Source organism: Dipodomys spectabilis, unplaced genomic scaffold, assembly GCF_019054845.1.
Source record: "Dipodomys spectabilis isolate Male_0828 unplaced genomic scaffold, ASM1905484v1 ptg000329l, whole genome shotgun sequence".
NCBI lineage: Eukaryota > Metazoa > Chordata > Mammalia > Rodentia > Heteromyidae > Dipodomys > Dipodomys spectabilis.
This window is the reverse complement of record NW_024871006.1, coordinates 4,061,962-4,077,675: the sequence shown is the minus strand read 5'-3', so window position 1 is coordinate 4,077,675 and position 15,714 is coordinate 4,061,962. Positions and strand designations below refer to the sequence as shown.

Below are 15,714 nucleotides of genomic sequence, written 5' to 3'. Positions count from 1 at the left end.
TCTAGGTTAGCCTCAAACTGCAGTTCTCCTACCTATATCTCCCAGTAGCTGAGATTATAGGTGTGAGCCACTTACACAAGAATCAAGATAAATTCTTTGAACATCCACTGGGAGTCAGGTACCGTATGAGCCTCTGGGGATAAACGAGTAAATGAAACTGGCCCCCACCCTCAGGGAGTTAACAGGTTAGTGCAGGTGTTGTCAAACTCTTTCTAGAAAGGGCCATATACTCAATATTTTTTGGTGTTATGGATCATACTGTCCTTGCCATAACTAAATTGTGCCATCAAAGTGAAAAAAATAGCAATAGATGGTATGTTAAAAAAAACACAAAAACATAGTTGTGTTCCAATAAAACTTTATGTGTAAACACTGAAATTTGAATTTCAGACAATTTTCATGTCACAAAATATTAAACTTGTTGTTGTTGTTCTTGTTGGTCACAGAGCTCAACTCTGGGCCCGGGCACCGTCCCTGAGCTTTTGTACTTAAGGCTAGCACTCTACCACTTTGTGTCACATCTCTAATTCTGGCTTTCTGGTGGTTAATTTGGTGATAAAAATTTCATGGACTTTCCTGCCCGGGCTAGCTTTGAACCAGGATCCTCAGCTCTCAGCCTCCTGAGTAGCTTGGATTACAGGTGTAAGCCACCAGAGCCCAGATAAACTTAAAAATCATATATCTACATCTCTCTCTCTCTCTCTATCTACCATCTATCTATCTGGAGGCTGAGATCACAGGATCCAGATTCAAAAGTATCCCAGGAAAGAATGCTTGTGTGACTTTTATCCCCAATTATCTAGAAAAATCCAGAAGTGGAGCTAGGGCTCAAGCAGTAGAGTGCTGGCCTTGAGTAAAAAAGTTAAAGGACAGTGTCCAGGTGTTGAGTTCAAGTCTCAGTACTAGAACCAGCAAAAAAATAATACAAAAATAATTCTTGTGATTCATACAAAACAGGACTATTAACAGCTTTGGTCTGCAAGCATAGTTTGCAGGACAGGCATGAAACACAACATCACATTAGAGAAAAAAGGAATATTTACTTGTTGGTAGGAGAAGGCACAGAGGACTCCTGGGATACTATTCTATTTCTCAGTCTTGGTGGTGGTTGCATGGTTATACCTTGTGAGAATTCATCAAAACATCCATTATGATTTGTGTGCTTTTCTGTCTACTATACTTCAATAAAAATGATCAGAAATGACAAGTGTGTAATCAGTGTTCAAAAGAAACTAGAGGAGGCCATTGTTTTAGAGTAAGCTCCTGTCTGAGGCCCCAACACCAGGTTAAAAATCAAAGTGGTGGGCTGGGAAGGTGGCTCAGTGGGAGAGTGCTTGACTTGCATGCATGAGGCCCTGGGTTTGATTCCTCAGCACCACATAAGCAGAAGTGGTGCTATGGCTCAAGTGGTAGAGTGCTAGCCTTGAGCTGAAGAGCTGAGAGACAGCACCCAGGCCCAGAGTTCAGGCCCTATGACTGACAAAAAATAAAAATAAATAAATAAAAATGGTGTCATGCACTCTCAAGTTCACCAAGGGGAAATTAAGTTTTGTCTGACTGCTGAGAAATCAGGATTGGGAGACAAAGGCCAAATTTCCCTGTCACTCCAATTTCAATAGGCAAAATGTCTTTCCTTCTGTTCTTTATTCCTCCCACAAATGAAGTAACCTGAAATAACCTGAAGTTAACTAATCAGTTATTTTCCTTTTATTTCCTTGTTTCCAGTTTACAAGGAAAGTAACTTAAGCCAAGACTGGTGGCATATACCTACAATCTCCACCCTCTAAAGGGTGAAGCAGGAAGACTAGTTAGTGGTAAGCCTATGTTACAGTGAGGCCCTGTCTTTAAAAAGAAAAAAAGATAGGCTAGGAACGTGGATTAATGGTGGAGTGCTTGCCTAGTATGCATGAAACCCTGGATTTGATTCCTTAGTACACAAGAGACCACAAGTGGTGCTGTGGCTCAAGTAGTAGAGTGCTATCCTTGAGCAAAAGAAGCTCAGGGACAGTGCCCAGTCCCTGAGTTCAAGCCTCAGGACTGGCAAAAAAAAAAAAAAAATAATAATAATAAAAAAGTCAGTCATTTCAAAAGGTTTTTGCTGTTGTTGATTTTAATTTATTTAAAGCAAGGTGTACCTATGTTGTTCAGACTGGCCTTGAACTTAAAATCCTTCTGCCACACAGCCTCTCAAGTGATGGAATTACAGGTGGATACCACCATACCTGGCTTGTCTCTTCCTTCCAGCCCTTCTTGTCTATTAAAAATAATCTCCTTTGGCTCAGATCATCATACCTCTTACTCTATTTTTATGGAATAAAGTGTTGCCCAATTCAAGAATTAAAAATAAACCCAGGGGCTAGGAGGGTAGCTCAGGAATAAATCTGATGTCGTGTCCAATCCTCAAGATACATATCCACACAAAGCAAATTAAGATAAAAGGACATAAATAATAATAAAATAGGATCTGGTGCTGTAGGAGATGAGAGACCTTTACTCCTAGTAACTTGGGAGAGGATGAGTCTAAGGTATCTTCAAAGGAGAGAGGCCCTGGAGGAAATAGCATCAGGCATATGGGTCAGAGATCACCACTGATACTGCCTCCTGTTCTCTAGGCAAGTGCTCTGGCCTCATTGTGCTGGTAGTGGGGCTTGAACTCAGGGCCTTGCACTCTCACTTAGTTTTTTCATCTAAGACTGGTTCTCTACACCAGCTTTTTGCTGATTCATTAGAGATAAGCCTCTCGGATTTATCTTCACTGGCTGGCTTAGAACCACCATCCTCAGATCTCTGCCTCTTGAGTAACTAGGATTATAGGCTTGAGCCTCTGGCTCCTGCACCTGTACTTTTTTTTTTCGGTTGTTCATCATTATTTTTTTTTTTTCGTTAATTTTGATCTTCTAAAATGTGTGCATTAGCTAGGGGGGGTAACGCCCGCCAGAAATCTCAGCACTCCGGAGGCTGGAGCAGGACGACGGTGAGTTCGAAAACCCTGTCTCAAAGCAAAAACAAAAACGAAACCTTTAGGGTGCATTAAAACATGCGTTCTTTGCCCTAAGTATTAGGTTCTTAAATGGCATTTCCTTAAAATGTGCCTCCTAGCCGAGTGTCTTATCCCAGTACCTGGGGCAAACCATTCTCCCTCCCGACCCCCCGCCGCTTTCTCCTCCAGTTACGGGGAAGAGAGTATGGCGGGACCCGCTCTTCACGGTTCAGTGTCCTCCCGCGCTCCACCACGCACAACATCTTGCAGGATCACAGCAGTGACAACGCCGGGACCACGCCTGGAACTGCACTGGAGTTGAGTTGAGGCACCGGCGTGCGCCGCGGCCCGGAGCGCTTCGCCGCGGACTTGGCTCTCGAAGGCTATTACCCAATGGAGGGGAGGCTCGCTGGGAGCCGGACTCCTGATTGGCTGAGACGAAATACGCGCGCCGCCTACGCGTCATCAGCGAGCGACAAAGGCCTCCGGAGAGGCTTAAGTAAGCTCCTTTTTAATTGGCTCTCTCCCTAGAGAGCTATTGAAAGAGAGATGGGGATTTGCTTTCCTCCAAATGTAGGTTTCCGGCATTTGGGAGAAATAAAGTCTCTTAGAGCCTGGAAGTCGAGGGTGGCGGGGGCCTCGGCGGATGGACGGGGCTCTGGGGGACAGGGTTCCTTTGGGGGGTCGGGGTGGAGCCGCACAGTCGGGCTCTTCCACGGGACACGGGGTGGGGTCGGGGAACCGGGAGGAGCCGGGCGGCGGGTGGGCGTGGCCGCAGCCGGCGGGAGGCGGGGCCGAGCCGGGTGGGCGTGGCCGCAGCCGGATGAGGGCGTGCCCTGCGCCGGACGCAGTGCGGCCGGCCTGGAGCTGTGCGTGGCCAGGCGCGGGTCGGCTTTTGCGCGCTGTTCCTGAGCATGGCTCCGCGCTTCTGGTTCTGGTGTCACCGGTCGGCGTGGCCTCGGATCCGACCGCCTCTCGCCAGGAATACCCCGAGTACGAGCAGGACACTGCATGGGAGCGCGGAGTGCAGGGGTCGGATCGGAGCTGGGGACCAGGCGTGGTGGTGGTGCGGGAAGGGGGAGGGGGCCAGATGGAGTCTGTGCGGTGCGAGGCGAGGTGTCAGGGTGAGACGGAGTGAACGGGGGTAGGCGACCGGGAAATCTCAGGCGGGATAGGGTAGGGTAAGATTAGTACAGAGTCCCGCAGAGAAAGGAGGGAGAGGGAAGGTGGGGGGGCGTGGTAGGGCGACCCACAGTGGCGGGATTGGGGGTGATAGGGAGTCTGTGGGATCGTCGTCAGATGGGCAGGATACCCCATAAGGATAATGAGGAACTGTGCTTCAGAGACAATGAGGGTTGTGAGTAGGCCATCATTAGCTGCAGGTTCAGGGGTCAGGCATGGGGCAACTTTTGGGGGTTCAGATGAAGTAAGGGACCCCGCAAATGACAGAACTTCGAGGAACAGGAAGGAGATGCAAGTGAGGGTGCGTCTCTTGTGATTTGGGAGAGGGAGACAGTGTCAGCTTGATCTTGCTTCCTCTCTGTGCAGCCCTACATTTCTACCAGCAGTTCTCCACGCAGGAAAAGGCTCCTCAGATCTGTGTGGTGGGCAGCGGCCCAGCTGGCTTCTATACAGCCCAACACCTGCTAAAGGTAATACGAAGGGCAAGCCCCACCCTCTTTGGCTTGCCTTTTGAGATGGCCCCAGCCCATCTGGACTAGGTAATGGAGTGGGTTTCTCCTTTCTCCTGTCTCCATTCAACACCCTCCACCCCTACCCCACATTCTGTATGTCAAGGCATTATGGCATTCTGTGACCATTACCTACCTCACCATCCCATCCTCTCCCACAGCTCCTCTCCCAACCTGTGCTTTTCTCCATTCAGAGTCAAGGTCTCAAGTCAGAGCCTCCCACTGCCTGCTCCTTTCCCCCAAGGACTCAAGGCTTCCACTGTGCACCACAGTAGACCTTGAGATCTAGGAGGAGGGGACAAGATAAGTTTGGACAAGGAAAGACAGTGGCCTAGCCTTTGGGGCCTTGGAGAGACATAAGAAAGGGTGAATATATTAATTTTGCACATAGGCTGATACTTGAAAAGTAGAGTGACCCACTGGTATATCCCAGTTTGCTGTGACATGGGGCTTTTTGTGCCGCAACCAGGAAGATCTCAGAGAAAACTTTTGCTGAAAAGCGGCCTAGGCCTGCCCCCCAGGTAGCACCGGCGGCTGAGGTAATGATGGAGAGGCAAGCAGGGTGAGTCAAGCAGGTGGGCACCATCAGAAGCAGTTTCCTGGGACACGAATATGAGCCACACTGAAAGCCACACACAGGCTCTAGCTAGGGCCTCGTTTGTGGAGTCAGCTTGGAATTCAAGGCCATGTCCTTAAGGGGATAGCTTGGGGTCTGAATGGAGGCCAGGAAGCTGATCAGAGAGGCCTTGTAGGGCTTTGTGTGGGGGCCACTGTGTTGGCTGAGCCTTGAGCAAGGGAGAACAGGCCTTCCAGGCAGGGTTCGTAGCTCCATCCGTGTCTGTGGGCGGGGCACTGATTTCAGGTTGGCACATGTGTAGGTGCTTTCCCTGCTGGATGGGCCAGGGATGGACCCAGGGTCCAGGTTCCAGCTGCTCCTGATGCTCTAGGTAGGAACTTGGGCTGTTGGCCCTGTTCCTAATATGAGTCATGTTTGGGGCAATGGCACTGAATTTGAGTCTGGTTCTGAACAGTGCATCTCCCAGCATCCTCATGTCCAACCTGATACAGGCGTCATGCTCCCAGGGGGAGGCACAAAGGTGGGGGAGACTTTCCATGGCTCCACCCTGGGCACAGAGGAGGTGCCCGGACCTGGATGTCAGCCGTCTGAATCAGGCCAGTCTGCTGTTGCTTACCTAGTAATCATTGGACTGGACGCCAGCATGTTCTGTGCACTGGGACCATGTGCTCAAGGTTGGGGGGCTGGGGAGGGGGGGGCACAGGACATTTTAGGGTCTACACAGAGAGAGGCCTCCAACTCAGTCCAGAGGAAGAGCTGTCCAGATTCTCATGTCTGAAAGCCCACAGCGGGTGTCAGGCCAGGATAGGATAACAGAAATGTGCCAGGCCCAGGGAACCCTGTGTGGACCAAGGCCAGAGGAGGGAGGCGTGTGCCCTTCAGGGAAGTAGCAAGTGCACGAGGGCAGATGTGGGTTTGAGGGGCGAAGGGGAGCCTGAGGGCTGAGGAGGTGGACAGGCCCAGATACCCAGACCACACTGGACTTGGCTGGCTTTTCTGGTGCTGTGTACAGCCCCACCCCATAAGAGTCCCCTGGGACACTTCTTGTTTTTTAATGGTAATGGGTTTTGAATTCAGGGTTGTGTGCTCTCTTGGCTTGCTTGCATAGATGGCTCCCAACCTCTTGAGCAACATCTCCAGTTGTGCCTTTTGCTGCTGCTGCTTATTTTGGATCTGATGGACTTTTGGCTTCAATTCTTTTTTTTTTTTTGTCAGTCATGGTGCTTGAATTCTGGGCCTGGGCGCTGTCCCTCAGCTCTTCAGTTCAATGATAGCACTCTATCACTTGAGCCACAGTGCCACTTCTGGTTTTCTGAGTGGTTTATTGGCGGTAAGAGTCTCACAGACTTTCCTGCCTTGGCTGGCTTTGAACTGTGATCCTCAGATCTTAGGCTCCTGAGTAGCGAGGATTACAGGTGTTCCCGGAGCCTGCTGGCAAGGAAAGGGAATCCTGATTTAGGGAGTGAGGATGAGAAAAAAAAAAAAGACACAAGACAAAAGATGGGGTTGGGAGGTCTGCAGCTCAAGACTGCAGCCCTGTTTATTTTCAACGTTCCCTAATATATACTGTTAGAAGTCAAGAGGTAACATAAGGTTACTATAGTCCAGAAAAAAACAAGGAAAATTTCAGTGAAAACAGAGTGCAGTAAAAACAAGACAAGGTCAACTGATTGAAAAAACAAACTCTGCAGACATAGCAAAGCAATCCCGGGCACCTGGTGTCTTTCAAGTAAGCCAGTTTCTTGTGTGTGCCTTCAAGCGAGCACAGGGGTCAAGATGACCTTTGAGCTTTACTGTCGGCTCCCAACAAGGTGTGAGCCACCGGTGCCCGGCTATGGCTTCAATTTTTTATCCTCCAGATCTTCGCTTCCTAAGTAGCTGGAATTGTAGGTGTGATGCACTGGCACTCACCCAGGAAAACTTTTTAAAGTGAACATTTCTGGGCCCAGCTCAGACTTGATCAAACACTGTGGCTGGTGCCCTGGGATCAGCACCAGAATTCTGCTGCCCATTGCTCCAGGGAATTGGCTTTTAGGCAGGAGATAATAGGGCTTCTTTTTTTGTTTGGTTAGTTTGGGCTTTGCTGAATATTGGACTTAGGGCCTAGTACTTGCTAGAAAAGTGCTTTTTCAATGACCCCTGAGGCACACTGCCTGTCCTTTATTTTTTTATTGGCGTGTTCTGTCTGTAGGGTAGACGGAAGCAGGGTTTAGAGAGGAGGAGGCCAAGGATGTGAGGTTGATGAGCCAGGATAGAGGGGTAGGTGACAGGCCCACTACCTAACTGGACTCTATGTAGATGGAGGGTCAGAAGAGCAGAAGGGAAGAGGTTAGTTTATGGAATTATGGGATTTTCCCTCCTCTGGTGCTGGTGATCAAACCCAGGGCCTTATGCATACTGCATGCCCAGCGTGTGTATGTGTAGTGTGTGTGGATGCGCATGTGCACACATTGCTCACATACCTGCTAGTTCTGGGGCTCGAACTCTAGGCCTGGGCGCTGTCCCTTAGCTTTTTTGCTCAAGGCTAGCACTTCACTTGAGCTACAGCTTCACTTCTGGCTTTTTGCTGGCTGGTTGGAGATAGGAGTCTCAAAGATTTTCCTTTGCAGTCTGGCTTTGAACCACAATCATCAGATTTCAGCTTCCTAAATAGCTAGGATTGTAGATGGGAGCCATTAGCGCCCAGCTCTGGCACCCCTCCTGCTCCGCCCCACCCCCTTTTTTTTGTTGGTCATGGGGTTTGCACTGATGACTCGTGTACTGTCCCTGAGTTTTTCTGCTTAAGGTTAGCTCTCTACCACTTGAGCCCCAGCTCCACTTCCTGCTTTTTGGTGTTTAATTGGAGATAGGAGTCTTGCTGGCTCCTGAGTAGTTAGGATTACAGGTGTGAGCCATCAGCACCTGGCTTTTTTTTTTTTTTTTTTTAAACTATTATAGCCTAGACAGCCTAGAATTCAAGATCTTCCTGCCTCCATCTTGTAAGAGCTGGGATTCCAGACTGTTCCACCACACCGGGCAGAGGACTTGCGAGTTGTGTGCACTTAGGGGAGCATGGAGCTGGCCTTGGAGAGCCGGAGAGCCTGAGACCTGGAGTGCAGGCCTCTCTGCAGCAGAATGCCAGGGGCGATAACGGTGAGGGCGGATTGGGAGGGGCTGACTGTTCAGAGCAGTCTGACCTTTGTATCCTGGCAACCAGAGAAAGTGACTTGGGCCACAGCAAATGCTCGCATTGGATCCTCCCTTGAATTCCACCCAGTAGGGCCATCCTAACCGGTACCCTAAGGAACTCATGGTCTGCAGGAAGTGGTTTGAGTGGTCACCTATGGGCTGGCCAGAGAAGGGGAGAGGCAGGAGGGGTGGATGGGTGAGGCAGCCTGGGCTTGGGACAGGCAGGCAATGGACTAGAAAGGGGAACCTTGGGCCAAGGTGAGGGGCTGGGGACAGGCGCTCACCAGGCTTGAGGCCCATTGCCTGGGGAGTGGCGTGAGCCTGGACACCGGGCGTGGCACCCTGGGAGCCCCGCTGCTTTGCTCTGAGCTGCTTGCAGGGTCCGTCTGCCCTCACTTCCCCAGCGCCTCCAGTTCACTCTGGGGGGCGGGGTGCCCAGGGAGCCCCTGGCATTTACTGGTCTCTACCTGACCCAGACCCTGTGCCTACCCTGCAGCCCCTAGAGGTGCCGTGGGGGTGGAGAATGCCCCCCAGCCTCTCCCCTACCCTCCTCCCCCCCCTCCACTTCTTGGCTGGCCATCCTTGTTCTAGTGGGGTGATCTTAGGACTCTACGAAGGCAGGTGTGAACTTCAAAGGCTGGTTCTCAGCCATCAGGTCAGCTGGAAATTTCTAGAAGTGAACCAATGTTGGAAGGCAGTTACCATGACTCACGTCGGACCAGAGGAGGAAGCTCTCCTTACTCCACTCCAGCGCAGAGCAATACCCTCCATAGCTGCCCACGCTGCCCACAGCCTCACAGCTGGCGGTCCTGACTGAGGTCTGACCTCAGCCCCTCTTGCTGCTTGTGCCGCCCCAGGTCCCTTGTCTGGCCCTCAGGTGGATACATGCAGAGAAGCACTTCCTCTCCTCCGGGTGGACACCCTAGAGGGAAACTCTCCTGCTCTGTCCAGGAGGGAGACCCAGCTTCTCCCCCAGCGCCCCCCCAAAAAACCCCTGCATCCTTTCCCACAGCACCATCCCCAGGCCCAGGTGGACATCTACGAGAAGCAGCCGGTGCCCTTTGGCCTGGTGCGCTTTGGTGTGGCTCCCGATCACCCTGAGGTGAAGGTGAGTCATGCTGGGCGTGGAGGTGAGGCGTGGGGGGTGGGGAATGTTCCTGGGGACCCTGGGTTGAGGGGGACGCTGGCCATGCCCGGAGCCGCCTCACCTCAAATCCCTCTCCCTTGATGCTGCCTGGCAGAACGTCGTCCACACGTTCACCCAGACGGCCCGCTCTGACCGCTGCGCCTTCTGGGGCAACGTGTCCGTCGGCAGGGACGTGACGGTGCCGGAGTTACAGGAGGCCTACCACGCTGTGGTGCTGGTGTGTAGAGCGGGGGTGGCGGCAGGGGAGGGGATGCTCAGGCCAGAGGTGACCGGTGCAAGGCCCCCCGGGATGTAGAAGCTTCTAGAAGGGGCTGCTGGGAGCTGGGCCTGTGCTCTCTCCTCAGAGCTATGGGGCGGAGGACCACCGGGCCCTGGGGGTTCCCGGTGAGGAGCTGCCTGGCGTGCTGTCTGCCCGGGCCTTTGTGGGCTGGTACAACGGGCTCCCTGAGAACCGGGAGGTGAGCTGAGGGGTCACGCTGGCTGGGGGTCACCCCAACACAGGTAGGCTGGACTCTCCTGCTCAAGCATTGCAGGGGAGGGGGGACCCCAGGGCACGGGGGGGGGGAGGAGGGAGCGGGCAGGAGGAGGCTGTGCAGGTGAGATTGAAATGAAGAGGCCCAGAGACCCATGAAGACCTTTCCCCTCCCCCCAGCTGATGCCGGACCTGAACTGTGACACAGCGGTGATTCTGGGGCAGGGGAATGTGGCTCTGGATGTGGCCCGCATCCTGCTGACCCCACCTGAGCACCTGGAGGTGAGCCGGAGGCCGGAGGTAGAGGGGAGGAGGCCAGTCACGCAGGAGAGAGGCTGTGCTGGTCCTCGGGTCAGCCTCCCAGCGCCAAGCCAAGCTCAGCCCCTGCGGCCTGGGTTCAGGCAGAGCCTTCCTGAAAGCCAGGACTCCGGGCTGCATGGACTTTTTTTCTTTTTTCTTTTGTGGGGCTTGAACTCTGGGCCTGGGCGCTGTCCCTCAGCTCTTCAGCTCAAGGCGAGCGCTCTACCACTTGAGCCACAGTGCCACTTCCGGTTTTTGAGTGGCTAATTGGAGATAAGAGTCTCACAGACTTTCCTGCCCAGGCTGGCTTTGAACTATGATCCTCAGATCTCAGCCTCCTGAGTAGCCAGGATTACAGGCGCGAGCCACCGGGCGCCCAGCTGACTTTTAAGACTTCAGTGTGCCTCAGGACCTTTATGTACACCAGCCCCCTGCCTGGAGCAGTCTGACTTGACTCCTGCGTGTTGCAAGTTCAACATTCCGCTTCCAGGTCTTGGCTTAGTTTCTCCTTTTACCAGGCAGTCCTCTGGGACCACCTTGAATCGTGGTCCACTGCCAAATTTTTCAGAGTCCAGTCTGCTGCAGTTCCTAGCAGGTTACCAGCCCAGGAATTATCGCTTATCCCTCCCTCCCCAAGAGCCAGCACCTGCCTTCTGTCTCCAGCCCCCAGCCTCCTTTGTTCCCAACACACTGTAACCCTCCCTGTGCCCTGGGAGGGAGTCTCCACTGTGTGCAGAGTTGCCCGCAATACTCATAATGCCCACCAGGGGGAGACATGGTACCATATTCTCCCCCCCCCCCACCTCCCCCAGCCTTCCGCCTTAGGTTAGAGACAAAACCAACTGGCCAGTTCCCTTCCCCAGGGCAGTGTGTGATGATTTCAAGCACCTCCTTTTGTGCCAGAAAACGGACATCACAGAGGCTGCTTTGGGGGTGCTGAGGCAGAGTCAGGTGAAGACCGTGTGGATAGTGGGCCGGCGAGGGCCCCTACAAGTGGCCTTCACCATCAAGGTACTGGGACCAGAGGGGGAGGGGCAGGGTCCCAAGCAGAGGGTCCCCATGTATGGGGGGAGGTGTGGCGGGGGTGGTCATCAGAGCCCCTCGAGTGGCTGCTGCCTGGGAGGGACCTTGGGGAGCAGGCAGGACTCCCAGTGCCTGGAACTTTCCATGGTGGTGTCTCCTGCCCCAGGCTGCCTTTGTGTGTGTGTGGGGGGGGGGGGGGGCTGTGTTCTGACTCTGACCACCCCCACTCCCACCCCACGCTCCAGGAGCTTCGGGAGATGATCCAGTTACCAGGAACACGGCCCCTTCTGGATCCTAAGGATTTTTTAGGTCTTCAGGACAGCATAAAGGGTGAGGGGTCCGGCCTGGTCCCCTGGGAGGAATGGGGGGGCTCCTGGGGGGGGTCCTGTGGGCAGGGACAGCCCTGAGGTGCCCCATGTTGCTGCCAGAGGTCCCGAGGCCCAGGAGGCGGCTGAGCGAACTGCTGCTGCGCACAGCCATGGAGCAGCCACGCGCGGAGGAGGCCGCCCGCCGAGCCCTGGCCTCCCGAGCCTGGGGCCTCCGCTTTTGCCGAAGCCCCCAGCAGGTGCTTCCCACTCCAGATGGGCGGCGGGCAGCAGGAATCCGCCTGGCGATCACCAGACTGGAAGTGAGTCTCGTTACCCAAGGATACCCCCCTGCCCCCCCATATGCCCCCCCCCCCCCCCCCCGCCTTCTGAGGCCTCTCCACCCCACAGCCTGGTGATGTCCCCACTCTCCCTGCAGGACGTCGGGGAGGCGGCCCAGGCGGTGCCCACAGGAGACACCGAGGACCTCCCCTGTGGGCTGGTGCTGAGCAGTGTTGGCTACAAGAGCCGCTCCATTGACCCCAGTGTGCCCTTTGACCCTAAACTTGGCATCATCCCCAATACAGAAGGCCGGGTTGTGGAGGTGCCAGGTGAGCGTGTGGGAAGGCTGGGCGTGTGTGGTAGGAGGCTGTGTCTCCTGGCCCATCATTCACTAGTGCCAAGCACCGAGAAGCTCTGCGGGCAAGCCTGGCCCAGGACCCAGCCTACCCTCACATGGCCAAATGTGTGGTCATTAAGTCATTCAACAAACGCTTACCAGTCTGCTCTGGGCTGGGCCCTGTGCTCAGTGCTGGGATGGGAGCTGAGGCAGCCTCCTCTCTTCAGGCCACTTCTGGTCTAATTGTTCTGATTATTTCTCCAGTCAATAAATGCTCCTGAGGGTCTGCTAGGCTGGGGGTGAGCAGGCCCCAGCCCCTAGCTTCAGGGAAACTGAGGTCTAAGGAGCCTGAGAGAGTAGAACAGTTCAGAAGCATCCAGGGTGCTGGATGAGTGGCCATCGTGAGCCTAGCTGTTGGGGTTCACCGGGAGGTTTGTGGCGAGTGTCTGCCTGCACCTCTCTGTACAGGTGGGGCACAGGTTGCCAAGCAACAGCCAGCCACTCCCGTTTTCGCTCTCTCAGGACTCTACTGCAGCGGCTGGGTGAAGAGGGGACCCGTGGGCGTCATTGCCACCACCATGACGGACAGCTTCCTCACCAGCCAGCAGCTGCTGCAGGACCTGAAGGCCGGGCTGCTGCCCTCTGGCCCCCGGCCCGGCTCTGCAGCCATCCAGGCCCTGCTCAGGAGCCGAGGTCTGGGCTCGCCCACTGAGGTCCTGGGTGGGGGGATGGGTGACCCCCCCCTTCTTTGGGGGGAAGGTGAAGGAGGAGGAGACGGCACTGGCTGTGTCCCTTCTGCCTCAGGAGTCCGGCCAGTCTCCTTCTCAGACTGGGAGAAGCTGGATGCCGAGGAGGTGTCCCGAGGCCAGAGCGCCGGGAAGCCCCGAGAGAAGCTGGTAGATCCACAGGAGATGCTGCGGCTGTTGGGAGGCTGAGCCCGGATCCCTGCCCAGGCTCCTGGGACACTGAGCCCGGATCCAGGCCCAGGTCAACGAAGGGAGAGGGCTGAGCCCCGCTCCACACCCTAGACACCCACTGCCCACCCTGGCCTGGGGTCTTGGCTGCCTCCCGGTGGACACGCAGGCCGACGCTGCCCCGCTCCGCCGTCCCCCTCCCGCTGGACTCCGGAGGGCCACTCGGTGGGGGGGGGGGGATGCTGGAAATAAACTAGCTGAAACTGAAGTCTACACGGTTGATGGTGGATGCTTCTTTGGGGTGTGGGGGGGCAGGGTCACCTTCTGGCCCCGGCTAGCCCGGGCCACCAGGTGGCGCTGTGGAAGCGCGCCCTGCGCCGGAGCTTCTGGGGGCTGGGGCGGGGGGCCTGGGGCAGGCCTGGCGCGGCGCACCGATCCGGCTCTGCCGGCCCTGCGGCCTGCTTACCCCTGCCCAGCCCAGCTCAACCAGTGAGAGGCGAGATGACCCCCCCTCGGCAGCAGCCTTGGGACCCCCCCCCCGTCTACCCCCCCCCCCATGGCGGGCAGGTGTGGCCTTGGGGCCCCCTCTGGGCACCCCCGTACCTCGCGACCCTCGGTGCACTTCTCCATTTCTAGCCAAGTCCCCAAGTTCTTTAAGAAAAAAAACCCCAAAAGCCGTACCTCCCTCGGGGTGAGTCTTCTACGGGGGCCCGGGGCCCCGGCATCGCTTTATCAGCCAGGATCCCGGAACCGCGCGGCCCAAGGTCACACTGGCCAGCGGAGGGCTTGAACCCGGGGCTGGGCAGCCGCTCTGGTCTGGAGCCTCGGGGGCTGGGGAGGGGCGCGGGCGCGCGGGGAGGGCACGCGGGGGCCGGGCGGGGCGGGGCGGGGCGGAGGCGGCGAGCCGAGCGGCCGTCAGCGGGGGCCCCCCCCCCCGCCCTCCCCCGCGCCAGCCCCGGGCGCGCGGGACGAGCCGGCGCGGGCCGCAGCCCCCAGGCCGCGCCGCGGGCGGGCACCGGCTCGCTGCGCCCGGCTCGGGCGCCGGCCGGGTTAGGCGCGCGCGCGCCAGCGCACGGGGGGCGCCGGGCGAGGGCGCCGCGCGGGGAGGCGGCCGGCGGCCGGCGCGGGCTCCGGACGCGGGCGCCGCTGCGCCCCTTCCCCCGGTGAGTGATGGGGTGGCGGGGGTGGCGGGGGACGCGGCGAGGGAGGGAGTTACCAACTTCATGGCCAACTTGGGCCCGGGCAAGGACAGCGAAGACAGACCCGGGACCCCGCGGGGGAGGGAGGGGGCAGTCAGACGACTCGCTCCGGGACTCGGGGAGACCACAGGGACCCCTCTGGAACCCGGCCTGGGGTTTGGAGGAGGCCAGGAAGAGGCCGGGGTGGGGGGTGACTGGGTTCACACAGCAGTCACCCGGACGCGGACGCGATGTTTGTCCCCGGGGCCGCCGAGCCCTCCCCCTCCCCCTCCCCCTTGCCTGGCACCCAGCGCTTTGGGGGGGGGGTGCGGGGATCCCGGCCGCTCCGTCCAACTGTTGCTGCTGGACGCCACTTGGACTATGAGGGGGGGTCCGCACCTGGAGGCGGAGGCTGGGGGGGGGGGGCGCGGCGGGTGGAGGGCTGGTTCCCGGGGTTTGCTGGGCGCGTCTGCCGCCTGGGACAGCCTGTGGCCTCGCGCCTCCCCTCCCCACCCTTCCTTCCCTTCTCTGTCCCATCCTCTGACCTCCAGAAATCCGAGCAGGGGCTGGGAAGGTGGCTCCGTGGTAGAGTGCTTGCCCTGGGTTCGATTCCTCAGTACCACGTAGCAGAAGTGGTGCTGTGGCTCAAGTGATCAAGCACTAGCCTTGAGCACAAAAGCTCAGGGACAGTGTCCAGGCCCTGAGTTCAAGCCCCGGGACCACCACCAAAAAGAAAGAAATCAGAGTAGGCGCTTGGATTGGTTGTTTTCATCCAAACTCCCTGCACGCCTGCCCTGGCCCCAGGGGCCCCAGGATGCCAAGGGAAAGGTGGGCTAAGAAGGCCCTGGGAGAGCCTACACCCGACCCCTTGACCGGCCCCCTCCTCCTCTCCCCCCTCCAGGCAGCACCAGCGGCTGCTGGCGGCTCCCGGGGCTTTGATGGACGGGGAGGGCTGGGAGGAAAAGCCTGAGGCTCTGGAGCTCTTGCGCAGGGCAGAGACAAACAAATACAGAGGCACCCACCGGCTCCTGCGGGGTCGGCCCGCCCTCCTTCCCAGCCCTCCTCATCCAACAGGGACTTGTGGCGGCTTCTCCCAGCCCTGGGAGGCTGGCCGGGTCCTGGTTTGATCCCTGAGATTCTGGAAAATGTGGGCACGCGCTTTATTCAGAGAGGGCGCCCCTGGCTCTTATTCCCCCCCCCCCCAAATCTGGTTTCGGGCGCAGAGCTCCTGATGGTGCAAGGGTAAGACCGTGGAAGGGACACCCAGGCTGGACGGTGGACACTTGGCTTCGCTTCTATCCCCCAGGGTGGCCCCAGCGGGGACCTGGACCACAGCTCTG

At 56.8% G+C, this 15,714-nt stretch overlaps 1 protein-coding gene across 2 annotated transcripts; it reads left to right on the top strand.

Moving 5' to 3' along the window:
- Positions 1-3,842: 3,842 nt before the first annotated feature.
- On the top strand, positions 3,843-13,429 carry Fdxr (ferredoxin reductase). 2 transcript variants are annotated; one of them, XM_042702690.1, is made up of 12 exons: positions 3,843-3,961; positions 4,529-4,632; positions 9,429-9,524; positions 9,658-9,780; positions 9,908-10,021; positions 10,216-10,317; positions 11,239-11,346; positions 11,604-11,688; positions 11,787-11,986; positions 12,103-12,274; positions 12,805-12,975; positions 13,087-13,429. In XM_042702690.1, the coding sequence occupies exons 1-12, from the start codon at positions 3,895-3,897 to the stop codon at positions 13,215-13,217; spliced, it is 1,473 nt and encodes a 490-aa protein (XP_042558624.1). In that variant the 5' UTR covers positions 3,843-3,894; the 3' UTR covers positions 13,218-13,429. The 2 variants fall into 2 exon arrangements, with proteins under 2 accessions (XP_042558624.1, XP_042558623.1); XM_042702689.1 differs by having other exon boundaries at positions 3,843-3,973.
- Positions 13,430-15,714: the final 2,285 nt, after the last annotated feature.

Excerpts from the sequence above, each read along its gene's own strand:
- Fdxr (XM_042702689.1), top strand. The coding sequence starts at position 3,895 with ATGGCTCCGCGCTTCTGGTTCTGGTGTCACCGGTCGGCGTGGCCTCGG. Across the intron at positions 3,974-4,528 it reads TCTCGCCAGGAATACCCCGA|CCCTACATTTCTACCAGCAG; the intron begins GTACGAGCAGGA and ends CTCTCTGTGCAG. Across the intron at positions 9,781-9,907 it reads CCTACCACGCTGTGGTGCTG|AGCTATGGGGCGGAGGACCA; the intron begins GTGTGTAGAGCG and ends CTCTCTCCTCAG.